Here is a 17,287-nt window from a genome sequence, read left to right as displayed (position 1 = left end):
TTCAGAGCGGGGCCGCGCGGCGGCCGCGCTCTGAACCGCGGCGGTCCCGGGTGCCGCTTGTAGCCCGGGACCGCAGGTATTAGTGGGCACGGTCCGATCGCTGTGCCCGCTAATACAGTAATCGGATGCAGCTGTCAAAGTTGACAGCTGCATCCGATTACCGTTTGCAGCGTCATCCCTGGTGTCTAGTGGGGAGATCGATCCTCCGGGAACGTTGTCCCGGAGGAGCGATCTCCATTTCTGAAGCCGGCCGGGGACCGCTCCAAGATGGCGCCGTCCCTGGCTCGGCACTCGAGTACTCTATGTACTCTATTCTCTAGCTGATTATCTTATTCTGTGGTTAATAAAGTTGTCTCTGGTGTCTCCTTTTTTCAACGCTGGCTGGGTTATCCTACGTTGGGAAGTAAGTTTCAAGTAAAGCAATTATTAAAGGGCTTTCGCTTGAGCAGAGTGGTTGGAGATGCTAGACGCCCCGTTACCTTTGACCTGTTGTTATCTTTAGTGGATTCTTGTGACTTTGTCTGTTATTCAGAGTATGAGGCTCAGCTGTTTAAAACCGCTTTTATACTTGCCTTTTTTGGGGCCTTTCGATTGGGTGAACTAGTTGCAGTCAATCGCCAGTTTCCTTCCCTGATATTAATGTCTGATGTGTCCCTGTCCCGCTCTTTGCTGAAAATTTTTATCTGACGCTCCAAAACACATGTGGCAGGCAAGGGTACTTGTGTGTTGTTGCGCAGTTTACTGGATTCGGCTGCTTGTCCGGTTTGAGTTACCTAGATTTGTCTGATAATCATTTTAGCTCCCACTCCTTCCGCATCGGGGCAGCTACAGAGGCTCACCGACTAGAGCTCTCACACACTAACATCATGAAACTGGGTAGATGGCGCCCTGATAGATTTAAGCTCTATATCCACTCTCTAAATTGTACCACGTTTAGTGTGGTCTTACCGTGGCTACTCTTACCTTGAGCACATTTGGCGCAGAATTAACAGGGGCATAGTTCACTTCCTCCCCTCCATTGGCGGTTTCGTCTACCGCCATCTGGATCTTGAAGGGTTCGACCCTGGACTTTATTGTCCTGACGGCGTCCACCTTTCGGACGTGGGTCTGGATATTTTTATTTAGTACTCCAGTCGCTGGTGGAATGGGCCACGGCCCCTTTTGGGGTATGTGCGGCTTAATTAGCCGGCATTTGTGGGAATGTCACCCTAGTGGGTGGACTGATTTGTTCTGAGGTTCAGTTTTAAGTTATTTATTATTTATGCTATTTATGAGAAATAAAGATAGTTAAAGTACAATAAAAGAAAAATGAGTTTATAAGAGTAATCTTAAATAAACACCATGGCCAACATTCCACAAGTTTTAACTCAGTTGTCATGTGTCGTTATTTATTTATAAGGGGTGGAGGTTAAGTAAGGGGGTGTCGGGAGGGTTATGCCGAGTGCATTCCCATGGTAAGGGGCTCATGGGGTTGCCTCGGCTCCCTCCTAGTTAGGGTTAAATGAGTAGTCAGGGTTAGTTTTGTAAGGATGGGTTTACATTAAGCAGATAGGGGTTTAGTCCTGACTCCCTCCCTTACAGGCATAATAGTACAATCCTGCCAGTTTTAGGCTATGTTCACACAACGTCAATAATGGAAAGAAAACGTCCGATTTCGCTATTTTAAAAAAAAATTTTGCCGCAATTTAACTGACTACAATGCCATTTCATTGGAGTCAATGGGAAGACGGACATCCAAAGCACACAATGCATTGAAAAACGGACGTCAAAATAATGAACATGAACATTATTCTCGGACGTTTTTTGCAAATAGCGGACATTTTTTATTAGTTGTTCACACACAGTTCTTCTTTTGTCACCATTCTTTCTCCGTTTTTACTATTAAATTCAATGGATTTTTCAATTAAGCCACAACCAAAGGGCAATTCGTAACCCCAAACTAAAACAATGTGCAAACACCGGTCATTGCACTAAGGGGATGCCAGGCTTCTAAAAACGTCTGTTATTTTAGACTCAACGTAACGGACGTCATTTTAAACGGAGCTGAAAAAAACGTTGTGTGAACATAGCCTTATTCTGTAGTAGTTTGTCGCTAGGCAGATTAACAGTATCTCTACAGAGACAGGTAAAAGAAGTCGGTGATTGGTGAAGAAACAGATCACGTGATGACGGCGCTTCAAATAGAAGTCAAGGCCTGAAGATTCTGTCAGTCGGCGTGAGCAAGCAAGAAGAACAAATTCTCCTGCCCTCCTTCCCTAACATCCTGTCACGGTGTTTGTTTAGAGAATCGATTTTTCTGGGGATGTCACCCTAGTCGGTGGACTGATTTGTTCTGAAGTTCAGTTTTAAGTTATTTATTATTTATGCTATTTATGAGAAATAAAGATAGTTAAAGTACAATAAAAGAAAAATAGAAGAGTAATCTTAAATAAACACCGTGGCCAACATTCCACAAGTTTTAACGCAGTTGTCATGTGTCGTTATTTATTTATAAGGGGGGGAGGTTACGCAAGGGGGGTGTTGGGAGGGTTATGCCTAGTGCATTCCAAAGGATTGGATTTGATTTACAGCAGCTCACTTCTCCCTGCTGCTGGGATCGCAGAGTGTCTCAGGAGTGAGACCCAGTGCGATCAGCATATGATGCCATGTGAAAAGTTACTGCAAATGATAATAACACTTTTAAAAAGCACTTTGAAGTCGTTTTCTCTGAAAAGGATTTTCATACCAACAACACTTCGTTAATCAGACACAGCATGCATAGAAACAGGTTGAATGTTCACTGTAACCTACCCAGAGATCTGATGCCTTTTTTAACCAGATAATCTTCAGTCAGGTACCGGACATTGATGTGTAATAATGTACCGAGTTCTGGGCTCAGCTGCCAATACCCTTCCTGAAACATAAAATACAACTAGTAAGTTAGCTTTTGAACATGATTTTTATTTTCAATATATTAGTAAACCACGCATTCAATAAATTACCAGACTTTGAAGAGATGACAGAGATGACCAAGAAGGCACGGAAGGTTTCTTCTGCAAAATACAAACATACAACCATTTTATAATGATACAAATAGTCAAAAACTACACACAACCTTCCCCCAATATTTTGTGGATATTAGAAAAAAAAAGGGGGGGGGGGGGTATGATCCAGAGCTATACCAGTTATTAAAAAACATTTTCATGTTGGTCTAGAATAGATGAAAGAAAGAGAGAGAGAGGACGGAATTCCAGCTGCTTTTATTCCAAGATCTGTCCTGGGGTCCGTTCGGCAGGTGATGCAGGTATTCTCCTAAAAAACAACTTTTAAACTTGCAGCCCTGTGTCAAATTGGCGTGGCCTAGAGAACAAGTGCCCTAGGCCTGTGATGACTCTTCATCATTAGGAATGCCCAAGGGCAGGATTTCTCCAAATAATCACTTGTCTGAACACTGCACATTCGTTTTGCGAATGACATGCAATAACATTTTCTTCTAAATGGCATCTAGGTAAAAAGATAAATCGCACGTTGAGTGTTTACACTGAAAGACTTGTGAAAGATTAACAATGGTTTTGAGGTCAGCTCAAACGATGTGATCAACAACATACAGATGTTTTTTTCATTTGTCGTTTGATCGTTGCCGCACTTTTCACCAGAAAATTGGATTTTAAATTATTAAGGAGTGTATTGCATTATAATTGGCCCGTGTAAAAAGCCCTTTAGAAAAGATAGAAGCGGAGGCTAATGTCACAAGGTCAGCAGCACTAAGAGCAAGCGACATAAAGCCCTTTAACACAGAGCGATAATCTGCTGAATCAGGATAATTCAGCAGATATCTCCATGTAATAAAGACAAGATCATCAGCTGATCGTGTCTTTTGGTCCAGACTTAAAATCATCGGCCACCGGGCGCATATCGCTATGTGTAATAGCGATGCATGTCCGATGGCTGATGAATCTGTAAAGAAAATAAACTGTGCAGCTTACCTCTCCATGCTCCCCTCCTGGGTTTTCCACGCAGCCGCCGATACAACTGCTCTCTAAAGTGACAGGCTGCTCAGCCAATCACTGCCTGGAACAGTCGCTGTGGCTGACAGAGCAGCCTTTCACTTCACAGACTGGCTCTGAAGTTGTGCCAGCAGCTGCGGGGAGAGTGGAGAGGTAAGGTATACAGTTTATTATTTACTATATACGTCAAGGGCTGCACGGACATCGCTAACAATGTCTGTGCAGCCCTTGCTGCACGATAATTGAGCAGCGTAATAGGCTCAGTAAAATTAGCGCTGATCTAGCAGATCGGAGCTAGTTTACTAAAGTGATCGGGCCGTGAAATACAGTCCTTAGTACATGCAAGCCTCACCAGACTGGCCCAAAAGTATGTGTACTTCAAATTCTTAAGAAGGAGACAGCATTCCAAGGCATTGGTGTAAATAAAACTGTCTCCTTCTTCAGACACTGAGGCCATGTTCACACACAGTATTTTACTCAGTATTTTTGGTCATAGCAAGGAGTGGAGCCGACAGAGAAAAACTATAATGGACAGATTTGCATCTTTTTTGTATTTTTCAACCCCTCCTTGTTCCTCTTGATTAAAATACTATGTGTGAATGCCATAGAGATCAGCTGGATATCGGGTTGGCTTCACAAGATAACCCCTTTAAGGCTATGTTCACAAATGAACTTGACCGTCAATAACAGTCATTGTTTTGCACTTATTTTTACATTGTGTGAACGTAGCCTAAGGATAGAATTATATGGAAAGTATCACCTAGATTTTTTCTTCATAGAGCCACATATAAGCCAGATATATATGAAATATGTCATATTTTTTCTATTTTCTGATTGTAAATGTTTTATTTCGTTTTAGTGGATTATTATGGTGGCAGCCAACTTGTCTGCTATAGAGCAAATAAAGATATGCAGTGTACATAGACACAACAGAGTAATGCTTTTCTTTTCTATAAGAGAGTTTTGCAGGCATGCTCTGTGACCTTTGCAGTTGTCAGTGTAAAGGGGGGGGGCATGCTGAGATCTGACCCCCTACATATTGTGAATGGCCTGATCCCATCCTATCTATATAATTTCATTGTAATCTTGCTGGTGATGATAGTGAGAAGACTGCTAAAAAGTGATCATTACAGAACAGGAACTGTCAGTTTACGCCTAGTGGCCAGAATTAAATTTGCAAGATTAGGATTATGTTGTAAAATAGATAGTAAAATGAAAAACTAGAAAAAGCATCACCCAAAAAATATTTAAAAATAGGTTTACCTTTAAAAACTTTACTTAAATTGAAACATACTACGTGCTTTAATATTTCTCAACAGATGCATAATGGTGGAACCATAAGTTACCCGTGGAGAGATCAGATTACATGGTCTGTAATATCTCCTGGATTCCGCATCCTAGAAAATACAAATATGTAAATGATTGTCTTACAGTTCTATAAGAATCCAGTGTAAATGTAATAACCTGAATTCTACACAAGAGTTATATAGGCTGCAAACTATTCTGCATCACATATGCATCATATCTCACAGTGAAAAGAGTAAAGCAGAGGGGCGCTTCCTAGTGCAATAGGTCAGGTATCAGAGGTGTCTGGTCAGGCTGCTAGTGTGCACTCACCGGGTCGAGTTGTGCAAAAGATAGGCACAACTCTATGGTAGACATGTAAGAAGGTACGTCGCAGCAGTTCCTAGGGGATGCACCACATCGGGTCTGAGGAAAGCATATAGCAGCGTGAACTGGTAGGATCACTGGACCGAGGAAAAACCCCAACAAGCTGGATCAGCGCAGATGTACAGTGATGGTCAAAGATGGTCAATGGCCAGAAATAGGAATCCTTCTTTTTATTAATGCAACGCATTTCGGCCTAATATATACAACTCAGGCCTTTCTCAAGCATAAAAAGCAAAGGGACAATACACACTTATAAAGACTCATACATGGAGTGGTCTGAGAGGACTTTCGGGTCAAAGACCTCAGAGGTCACAAGGAACAAACACATGCATTAAAAACAAACTAATAAATAAACAAATAAATAATATCTTGACATAAGGAATCTATCTAACGTATACTAGCCACATAAAAAATGAATAAAAACATAAATAGTTCTTATGAAAATTCATAAAAGATTTATTTAAAAAAGTGCTCGATACTTGATCGTGATAATATATATATTATTAAGTGCGTGTACGCAATAGGTATTAAAAGAATGTGCGCACATCAAAAATACCATCTTACTTGTAAGAATCTATATGGGAGACTATAACCACCATCGGAGCCGTCCGGACTCAATTGCAGAAGCGAGGTGGCGCAGAGTGGTAGTCTGTAAGGTCTTGTGTAGAAGCTCCAAAACTGGGCCGTAAGCATATCTTTGCGCTATTCACTAACCTGCGTAACGTAGGTGGCTGAATATTGGCCTATAACCACCATCAGAGCCGTCTGGACTCAGTTGGAGAATTGAGGTGGTGCGGAGTGGTAGTCTGAAAGGTCCTGTGTGAGAGCGCCAAACGGCACTGTAAGTGTGTCTACGCACTATTTACTAAGCTGAGTAACGTAGGTGGCTGAATATTGGCCTATTTTGAAATGGACTTGGCGAAAGATTAATAAGCTGAGTACCGAGGATGTGAAGTGGACTGGCATTTGAAAGCAAAACATCATGTATGTAAGATGAAACGTTACTCCGCTAATATTGAATAGAAAAAGGCAACAAAATGTATAAAAATACATACAATATGATGCAATAGGAATACGAAGTGAAAACAATGGGGTTATAGGGACAACTGATGGTCGAAAGGAGAGATGCAGCTGTTCTTATGCATTCTAGATGCATTTGTTAAGACCCTCTAGGATCAAAAAAAAAAAAAAAAAAAACACAAGAAAAAAACTTTTTAACTATTTGTGATCCGAGGACCCCCTTTTTTTACCATCTGCCCAAATTCAACAAGAATCAAGAGAATCCACCGGGCAGATCCATTATATCTTGGATAGGAAGTCTTACTTCCAACCTCTCTCATTATGTGGATCTTTGCCTACAAGACTTAGTAATTCGATTACCTTCCTACCTCAAGGATTCTAGCACTCTTATTAGAGAACTCCTAGATATTCCATGGCACGACGACTACTTATTCTTAACACTAGTTGTGAGTTCACTTTACTCCAACATTTCACATGAGAAAAGATTAGAAGCACTGACATTAGAAGCACTGACTGACGCTCCTTTATAGTTGTCATCTTTACGATAACCAAGTAGAATTTTTAAACAAAGAGCATGGATGTACTGTATAGACAGACCAGGGGGACCGCGATGGGGACTCAGGCCGTACCCATTTATGCAAATTTATTCATGGGGTGATTCAAGTCCCTTTACATTGCGGATTCCCCCTGGATCAGAGAACACATTATACACTACCGCAGCTACATCGATGATTTGTTTTTTATTTGGAAGAGGGACCTAATATCTATTAATAATTTTATCTCTCATTTGAATTTTAATGATTAGGCTTGGTTTTACATCTACAGTTGAATTCACAAATATAGTGTTTTTACACCTCGTAATTGGTCAAGAGGATGGAAAGATTTTTACCAAAACCAATTTTAAGGCAGTGGATTCAAATAGTTTTTTAGATTTTAAAAGTCGACACGATAGAAAGTGGATCCAAAATAAACCCTTCAGTCAATTTTACCAAATAAGAAAGAACTGCACACGTGGTGATGATTTTAATACACAAGTTAAAATCCGTTTACAGAGATTTTTAGAGAAGGGGTACCCTAAGAGATTGATAACGAAGCAGCAAGGAAAACCTCCCATTTCCAACAAAAGGACCTATTAAAACCAAAAAAGGAACAAACAGATAAATCACAGGACATGAAACTTAATTTTATAAGGGGATATAATGACCGCAACTCGCTTATTAGAAAAATACTGGTGCATATTACAATCCAATGTGTTTTTGAAAAAATCAATTCCCAATAAACCAAAATTTACTTACCGACCGGAAAAAGCCCTTACGCCTAGCAGTGTAAGAAACCTGCAAAAAATAAAAAAAGATCCAATTAATACTACACGAATAAATGGCATGTACAAATGCAAAAAATCTACATGCCTCTGTTGTAAAAACATAGCCCATGGCACAACCTCCTCTAACATTACGGGCTCTATATTTCTCATTAAACAATATCTCAATTGATCTACATCATATGTTGTATACTTGGTGTACAATACGGTGGTGTACAGTACGAAGGACGCACCAAACAACCTCTTCACAAGATAATTAATGGACATAGATATAACACATCCAAAGGATTTCTGAAACAAAGTGCCTCGAAACACCTAACTGAACAGCACGGCAGTTCCTTTGAATCCATAATTTTTTTTTCCCCATAAAACAAATCCCTGTAGAGGCTCCCTGAGGTCAAGCGTCCTTTTGCATGCACTTACTAGGCATTGCTCCCACTAGCCAGAATCCTACTCCACTGATGAGGGACAAACACCCCGAAACAGCTGTCTGTGGATGGATACCTTGCTTGGGTTGTTTCCTTGACTGCAGACATTCCTTGGCTTGGTTGTTCCTTCCCGGAGGAAGTTCTGGCTAGCTCACGGCCGTTGAGACATGTGATGGTGTCTCTGCAGTGTTCTTTTGCATATTTGATTTCCCAGGGGGCAATGTCCTAGAATACACTGACGTCGAGACACGTGATGGTGTCTCTGCTGTGTTTTGGTTGATCTCCCTGAGGTCAACCAGCGCCCTTTTGCATGCACTTACTAGGCATTGCTCCCACTAGCCAGAATCCTACTCCACACTGATGAGGGGCAAACACCCCGAAACAGCTGTATGTGGATGGACACATTGCTTGGGTTCTTTCCTTGGCTGGAGACATTCCTTGGCTTGGTTGTTCCTTCCTGGAGGAAGGTCTGGCTAACTGACGTCAAATCATAGAGGAGAGGCAAGAAAATCTCTTCATGCAGAAAAAGCGCCTGTCTACTTAACCTTTATGGCGGGCACAGAACAACATTTATTGTGGTCATGCAGGCAGCCTGACCAACACCTAACAGCCTCTGAAGGTATTTCCATTCGCTGATAGCAAGTAAGGACTTGCTGTAGTTTTTATTATAAAAAGGTTAAAGTGGCACTGTCACCATTTTTTTTGTTAATAAAAGAATAGGGGTTTCGATCGCAAATAGCTTTGTAATATACATATGTATATATTTAAAAATATTTTTTTCATTAACCATAAACATACGGCCACTAGGTGTCTCCCCTTTTCTTAAACTGTTCTCCATGTTCCCTCCGGCCAATATTTGTTCTTTTTTCTTTTCAAACAAAGAGACCAAACACAGGAAGTGACCTGTGCAGTCCCAGACACTATTTTCAAGCTGTGAGCAACTTCTTGTTATGTGATTATCCTTCTGGCATGGCTAATGTGTCAGTGTAAGCTGTGCAGGAATGGTCTTGTTTGACAGAAACACGTTGGCAAAGTTTCTATTTTATTATAGTGATGAGTGGATATTTTACTTTTATGCAAGCAGCAATATTAGTTCTATGATGCCACAACAGCTGTAGTGCAGTAGTCAGGAGCACAACTCAGTAATATCCATATGTAAATAATCATACCTCCCAACTGCCCCGGTTCCGGCGGGACGGTCCCGATTTTGGGGTCATGTCCCGCCGTCCCGGTACAGCCCCCATGTGTCCCGCTGCTGCGCACCTCTCCCCAGCCGGTCCCGCCGCACTGCTGATGGGCTAGCTCCTTCTTCACCACAGTTGCGGGCTTTTTGACAGAAGTTGGGAGTCACATGGAGGCCCCTCATATACTCTAGAGCAAGGTTTCTCAACCTGCGGCCGGCGCAGGCTGAGGGGGTACGCGGGAGGGCGGGGTGATTCAAAATTCTGTGGGATCTGGTGCGGAGCAGCAGAGTGAAGGAGCTGTAACTGTCGCTTTGTGTACCGTGTGGCAGTGCGGGGGCTGGTGTGATGTGGATGGAGGAGACAGTGTGCTGCGGTGCCTGGGCTGTAGTTGCTTCCTGTGTGACCCGGTCACCGCAGTACATGTGCTGCTGCTGCCGGCCCTGTCTGTGGGGGAGCTGAGGAGGCACTGAGGCTGCAGAGGTATCTGGCCGACAAGTGTCTCCCCGGGCAGAGCTGCTGGAGGCCAGGGAGCACGGGCCCCACTACAGATGTAGGTAATGGGTTTATAGGGTGGGGGAGGAATGGTCCAGGGCAGGAGGCACACTTACAAGATTTTACCCACGGCCGATCCCGGTGTCTCCCGGCAAGCCCCGCCCCCTGTTGATAGGCCCCGCCCCCTATGCCACCCGCGGGAGGTAAAGTAACTCTATCACTGACTATTAGATCACCCAGCTTTCCAGCATCATCTATTGAAGTGAGTATAATGGAGGTCACCCAGCTTTCCAGCATCATCTATTGAAGTGAGTATAATGGAGGTCACCCAGCTTTCCCAGTATCTCATAGTCAGTATAATGGAGGTCACCCAGCTTTCCCAGTATCTCATAGTCAGTATAATGGAGGTCACCCAGCTTTTCCAGTATCTCATAGTCAGTATAATGGAGGTCACCCAGCTTTCCCAGCATCTTGTATAGTAGTCAGTATAATGGTGGTCACCCAGCTTTCCCAGCATCTTGTATAGTAGTATATTGAAGGTCACCCAGCTTTCCTAGCATCATGTATAATTGAGGTCACCCAGCTTTCCTAGCATCTTGTATAATTAGGTCACCAAGCTTTCCTACCATCTTGTATAGTAGTCAGTATAATGGAGGTCACCCAGCGTTCCCAGCATCTTGTATAGTAGTATAATGAAGGTCACCCAGCTTTCCTAGCATCATGTATAGCAGTCAGTATAATGGCGGTCACCCAGCTTTCCCAGCATCTTGTATAGTAGTATAATGGTAATAGGTGACGTGGATATGAGGTATTTGGGAGGTATGAAATAATGTATCACAGTCTGGGGCTGTTAAACAACTACAGCTTCTATTATGCCCTGATATTTTTGTCATTATGGGAGTAGTAGTTATGCTTTCAGTGGTTATGGTACATTCCTGGGGATAAGGCTGTTTTATTGTTTTAGATGATAATTTGCTTTACTGAAACAGAATTAGATCATGAAGAATGAAGGAAACTTGGCAGGCTGTGAGGGCATATGACATCACTTCCTCCTCCACTGCCCTTTCTTGGCAGGCTGTAAGAGCAGACAACATTACTTCCTCTTCTACTCCCCATTTTTGGCAGGCTGTGAGGGCAAATGACATCACTTCCTCCTCCACTGTCCTTCCTTGGCAGGCTGTTAGGGCAGATGACATCACTTCCTCTTCTACTCCCCATACTTGGCAGGCAGTGAGGGCAAATGACATCACTTCCTTATCCACTGCCCTTCCTTGGCAGGCTGTTAGAAGAGGAAGTGATGTCATCTGCCCTAACAGCCTGCCAAGGAAGGGCAGTGGATAAGGAAGTGATGTCATTTGCCCTCACTGCCTGCCAAGTATGGGGAGTAGAAGAGGAAGTGATGTCATCTGCCCTATTCCCCATACTTGGCAGGCTGTAAGGGCAGATGACATCACATACTCCTCTACTGCCCTTCCTTGGCAGGCTGTAAGGGCAGATTACATCACTTCCTCCTCTACTGCCCAAAGTTGCCAGGCTGTGAGGGCAGAATACATCACTTCCTATAAAAACCCACAGAGTTTACAAAAACTATAAATAAGGTGAGGAGAGGCATGGGGCTTATTGCTGTCAAGGCAAAAGATTTAAAAAATAAAAAAGGTTCTATTAGGGATTACAGACACTGCCCATGCATGCCTGCATGTACTTTGTAAAGACACTTGATGACAGGTACGCTTTAGGCTTAATTGGTTAAACCCCAGAACCACTGGGAATCTAAAGTAAATTACCTCACGTTCTGTTGACTCCAAACATCTTTCGCTCTAGAAAAATATACATATATATAAATCATTGCATTATAGGCATATATACAATAATTCTGTGTAATTTCTTTTTGGAGACAACAAAGTAAATCCATAGAAGTTGACTAATTTATTGTAATTTGGCTAACAAGGCAAATTGCATTAGAACTTAAAGGGGTTGGCCACTTTATAGTTAAATTGCTCAGTGTACAGTATAAGTAGGTGTACTCACTGTATATACTGACAGCAGCTCCCTGTGTACCTCATAGAGCTAATATCAGACTCCCCTCCTCCAGGCTGTGCTGTCCTGCTCTGTTGTGTTTTGGTCCATAAGATGGCTGACATGGAGGAGCATGTGACCATGCCCCGCCCCCCAGTGTCCACCACTGAGCCTGTATATGTCTATGGAGGACACAGTAGACAGGGCCTGGTCACATGCTCCTTCATGTTGGCCATTTTATGAACTGAAACAAAACAGAGCAGGGCAGTCCAGCCTGGTGAAGGGGAGTCTGATTTTAGCTCTATGAGGTACACAGGGAGCAGCTGTCAGTATATACATTGAGTACACCTACTGAAACTTTCTACTGACCTATTTTACTATAAAGTGGCTAACCCCTTTAAGTAATGAGTATTTTCTCAAAAAGCTGATTTTGAGCTTTAGGGTGTGTTCACACATAACAAATTTGAAGATTTCGTGTAAATCCTCTGAGATACTCTGTACCGTTATAGCTCAGTGATTCGCTTAGTGAGTGGGCCGTCAGTGAGCAGGCACCAGGAGACTCGAGCAGGAGCGTGGCCGGGTAAGCATTTGCTGCTAAGCTGCCGTGCTGGTAAAAATAATAAACAGCAAATGCTTACCCAGCTGTGCTCCTGCTTATGTCTCCAGGTCCCTGCTCACTGACGGCCCACTCAGCCAATCACTGAGCTGTTCTGCCCCAGCACAGATATGTGTATGGGCCCCTATTATGCCTCCTTGTTATATACAACCTAGAAAGAACACCCTTAGCTGCACATCACACCCATAGCTTGCAATAATGCCTCTCGGCTACATTTAAAAACCAACGCCAGAATGTTGGTATATAATTTGATCAAACCATATTGCCTTATGTACCATGTGCAGGTCCTCAGGCCCAGTGGCGTAACTACCAGGGTCGCAGCGCCACAAGGGGGGGCCCGCGGGGCCCCTGAGGCCCCCCCCCCTCATCAATCACTCTTGTTACCGCAAGCATTGTTTTGCTTGCTGTCACAAGAGGCCAACTTTGTCTGCCCCCGGATCATGCGCTGCTGCCGGGGGTGTCGCGTCCTATCCCCGGCAGCGCGCGCATCATAGAGTTCCCTGTGCCCCTGTTACCTCCGGCACAGGGAGTGCACATTAGAGACGCTCCCTGTGCTGGAGGTCCCAGCCTTGGTGCACAGGGAACACTCTGATGCGTGCGCTGCCGGGGATAGGACGCGACACCCCCAGCAACAGCACATGATCTGGGGGCAGATGGAGGCTGAAGAAAGAGAGGATCGCCAGGGGAGTGCATTGTTAGGTGAGTTGTGTGTGTTTTTTTAATTTTTTAAATTTGTTTTCATGAAGGAAAGAGGGAGCTATCTATAGGAGGGAGGGGGAGAGGGGGCCATTTATAAAGGGGGGGAGAGAGGTGGCCATCTATAAAGGGGGCAAGAGAGGGGACCATCTATAAGGGGGGGGGGGGGTGAGAGGAGACCATCTATAAGGGGGGGAAGGGGACCATCTATAGGAGGGAGGGGGCCATCTATAAGAGGGGGGGTGAGAGGGGACCAACTATAAGAGGGGGGGGGGGAGAGGGGACCATCTATAGGAGGGAGGGGGAGAGGGGGCAATCTATAAAGGGGGGGAGAGAGGGGACCATCTATAATTGGGGTGAGAGGGGACCATCTATAAGGGGGGGAAGGGGACCATCTATAAGGGGGGGGGGGGGGTAAGGGGACCATCTATAAGGGGGGAGAGGGGACAATCTATAAGGGCGGGGGAGAGGGAACCATCTATATAAGGAGGGGGGAGAGGGGACCATCTATAGGAGGGGGGAGAGGGGACCATCTATAGGAGGGGGCCATCTATAAGGGGGGGAGGGGCCATCTATAGCAGAGGGGGCCATCTATAAGGGGGGAGGGGCCATCTATAGGAGGGTGGGAGAGGGGGGCCATCTATAGGAGGGTGGGAGAGGGGGGCCATCTATAAGGGGGGGAGAGGGGGCTATCTATAAGGGCGGGAGAGGGGCCATCTATAAGGGGGGCAACATGGGGGAGAGGGAGCCATCTATAAGGGGGGATACACAGGGGGGCATCAATAAGGAGGCTACATAATAGGGGGAATATACTATAAGGGGGGGATAAATAGAGGGGGACCATCTATAAGGAGGCTACATATAGGGCATACACTATGAGGGGGTCACATAGAGTCAGCCTACCCACTAAATGAGGGCATAAAGGGGCCAATACAAATGTGCAGTGTGTAGAAAGATGAGGATGGTGCCAGAATGAGGAGCCTAATATGTCTGTCTGGCAGATTCTGTGGATTCGTGGCTCGGAGAAGTTCTTATGATGGCCCAGGACGGATGGAGAAGAAGATGAAAAGGGAAGAACTCCAATCAGAGAAGACGCCCTCTGTGAGTCACCTGATGTAATTGCACTGTGATATATATGGTGTACAGAACTGTGTGGAGCTGCGTCCACCTCTATATGACTGGATGCGGTGATACGTGTACAGTGGATGTTATTCAGTAGCAGCAGTGGTGTTAGTCAGTAGCAGCAGTGGTTATAGTCAGTATGCGGTGGTATTAGTAGCAGCGGTGGTGTTAGTCAGTATGTGGTGGCATTACTCAGTAGCAGCGGTGGTGTTAGTATGTGGTGGTAATAGTCAGTAGCAGCGGTGGTGTTAGTCAGTATGTGGTGGTATTAGTCAGTAGCAGCGGTGTTGTTAGTCAGTATGTGGTGGTGTTAGTAGCAGCGTTGTTGTTAGTCAGTATGTGGCGGTGTTAGTCAGTATGTGGTGGTGTTAGTCAGTATGTGGTGGTGTTATTCAGTAGCAGCAGAGGTGTTAGTCAGTATGTGGTGGTATTTAGTCAGTAGCAGTGGTGGTGTTAGTCAGTAGCAGCGGTGGTGTTAGTCAGTATGTGGTAAAATTATTTGGTACTTGCTATTTGGTACTCTGTTTTATTGGTCTTAGTATACAGGATTTGGTCAGTTACAGTATGGCGGTAATATGTATGGTGATAATATTTCCTCTTCCTATATGCTGGTGTTATTGGTAATATCTGTCTTGGTGTGTGTATGTGTATGCATATATATATATATATATATATATATATATTGTGGCATGGTGGGGCTGTAAGAGGCAGTTCTATGCCTCTGGAGTGTGAATTGGAGTTCAGGTGGAGCTCCTGGTCCAGATACTCCACTCCAGTCCAAGAGCTAATGAGGCTCTGAAACCACCTGGTGGAGCTCTATTAGAGACTCCAAAGCTTCCCAGGTGAAGACTCCCAGGGTGGGAGAACACAGGCAGTGCTAGGCCTGTGGGAGCTGCAGACAAGAAGTCTGGGTAAGACCAGTGGAGCTGGTGATATTGAGCATTAGGCTCATAAGTGACAGCTAGGGAAGCTGTGGTGTTAGTCAGTGGCTAGACGGCCTAGGTTTTATTTTATTGGCAGTGTTGCCTATGTCTTGTGTTATTTGAACGGATAAATAAAGCTGACTGAGGTCAGTATAAAGCATACAGCACTGACTGGACTGCAATTTGTGATGTGCCAACCGTCTCAGACCCAGGAGATGGCGATCCCAGCAAGTGAGTAACCCCCATATTGTCACTATATATATATATATATATATATATATATATATACGAATAGCATCACTTGGTCGTGAAAGGAGGGGGCCCAGGAGTCATTAGCTACGCCCCTGCTCTGGCCCACATGAGTCCCTACACTAAAACAACACTGTGTCTGTTAGCGACTGCCAACCCCGCAAAGCAAACGCCAACAGGGGAGGGGGGGCCACAAAATGGCCCTGCAACCCCCCCATGCCCCCGCAGGCGCCCAATTTGCAAGATTAGGATTATGTTTTAAAATAGCTAGTAAAATGGAAAAACAGAAAAAACATCACCAAAAAATTATTTTAAACTAGGTTTACCTAAAAAAAACCTTTACTTAAATTGAAACATACTAAAAGCTTTAATATTTCTTAAGAGATGCATAGTGGTGCCATAGTAGAGCCATAAATAAGTTACCCGTCGACTGATCAGCTGATGTCCTTGTTGTTGTAAAATCCTGGATTGTGCATCCTAGAAAATACAGATATGTAAATGATTGTCTTACAGGTCTATAAGAATCCAGTGTAAACGTAATAACCTGAATTCTATACAAGAGCTATATAGGCAGCACACTATTCTGCATCACATATGCATCATACAATATCTCATGGTGTCATAAAATAGCCTGCTTTCAGTGATACCAGGATCAAGTTGGGGAGCTGCATGAAAAGTAGGGTGACAGTAAAAAGACCACAGTCTGTTACTCAAATCCCTTCTGTTCTGCAGCCTTCTAGTCAGGGCAGTTTCTAGATCATTTTGGCAACAGGGCGAATATTGATAAAAGCGCCCCCCACCCCCACCCCCCAACCTCACTCAATTCAGCCCTGGAAAAGGAAGGGGGGCTTTTATCAGGATTCGGGTTATAAGGAAGAAGCAGTGTGTGTATTATGGCATAGATCGGTGTTGCACCCCTAAGAGATAATGTTCAACCAAATACAAAATCATCATACAGGGACTCACAGGTGACGTTCTCTTTGATCTGAGGCGCCATTTTCCTTTTCCTCTCCAACCGGACCGCCATGATGATTTCTTGCAGCTACAATTCGTCTCTTCAGAACCTGCCAGACAGACATCTCAGCCTCCACACTTATCAGCAACTTCCTTCCCTTTTCCCTCCTATAGGCTCCTGAACTATAGTAATTCTGCTGCTGGGTGCAGTAAAGTCTGCAAGGTGTGACCTCTATTACACTGACATACAGGATGCTGGGAGAGCTTGGTGACCTCCATTACACTGACATACAGGATGCTGGGAAAGCTGTGTGACCTCCATCACACTGACATACAGGATGCTGGGAAAGCTGTGTGACCTCCATCACACTGACATACAGGATGCTGGGAAAGCTGTGTGACCTCCATCACACTGACATACAGGATGCTGGGAGAGCTGGGTGACCTCCATCACACTGACATACAGGATGCTGGGAGAGCTGGATGACCTCCATTACACACTGACATACAGGATACTGGGAGAGCTGGGTGACCTCCATTACACTGACATACAGGATGCTGGGAAAGCTATGTGGCTTCCATTACACACTGACATACAGGATACTGGGA

At 44.4% G+C, this 17,287-nt stretch overlaps 2 protein-coding genes across 16 annotated transcripts in view; both read right to left on the bottom strand.

Annotated features, from left to right (window-relative positions):
- The window catches only part of LOC138792403 (protein mono-ADP-ribosyltransferase PARP4-like), a 226,246-nt gene that overhangs the window by 99,371 nt on the left and 109,588 nt on the right, over window positions 1–17,287 (bottom strand). The window lies entirely within an intron of this gene.
- LOC138792406 (protein mono-ADP-ribosyltransferase PARP4-like) overlaps window positions 1–17,287 on the bottom strand; it is a 41,690-nt gene that overhangs the window by 6,972 nt on the left and 17,431 nt on the right. For 2 of the 3 annotated variants that reach the window (XM_069969792.1, XM_069969793.1), the window contains 6 exons: window positions 16,148–16,201; window positions 11,887–11,919; window positions 7,973–8,011; window positions 5,333–5,383; window positions 2,982–3,032; window positions 2,791–2,893 (listed from right to left, as the gene is read on the bottom strand). In XM_069969792.1, the coding sequence (XP_069825893.1) occupies window positions 2,791–2,893; window positions 2,982–3,032; window positions 5,333–5,383; window positions 7,973–8,011; window positions 11,887–11,919; window positions 16,148–16,201 (331 nt within the window). The remainder of the gene's footprint in view (window positions 1–2,790; window positions 2,894–2,981; window positions 3,033–5,332; window positions 5,384–7,972; window positions 8,012–11,886; window positions 11,920–16,147; window positions 16,202–17,287) is intronic. The other variant, XM_069969795.1, reaches the window with a different exon arrangement.

Source organism: Dendropsophus ebraccatus, chromosome 5 (assembly GCF_027789765.1).
Source record: "Dendropsophus ebraccatus isolate aDenEbr1 chromosome 5, aDenEbr1.pat, whole genome shotgun sequence".
NCBI lineage: Eukaryota > Metazoa > Chordata > Amphibia > Anura > Hylidae > Dendropsophus > Dendropsophus ebraccatus.
The sequence above is the reverse complement of the archived record's forward strand: the minus strand, read 5'-3'. Positions and strand labels throughout refer to the sequence as shown.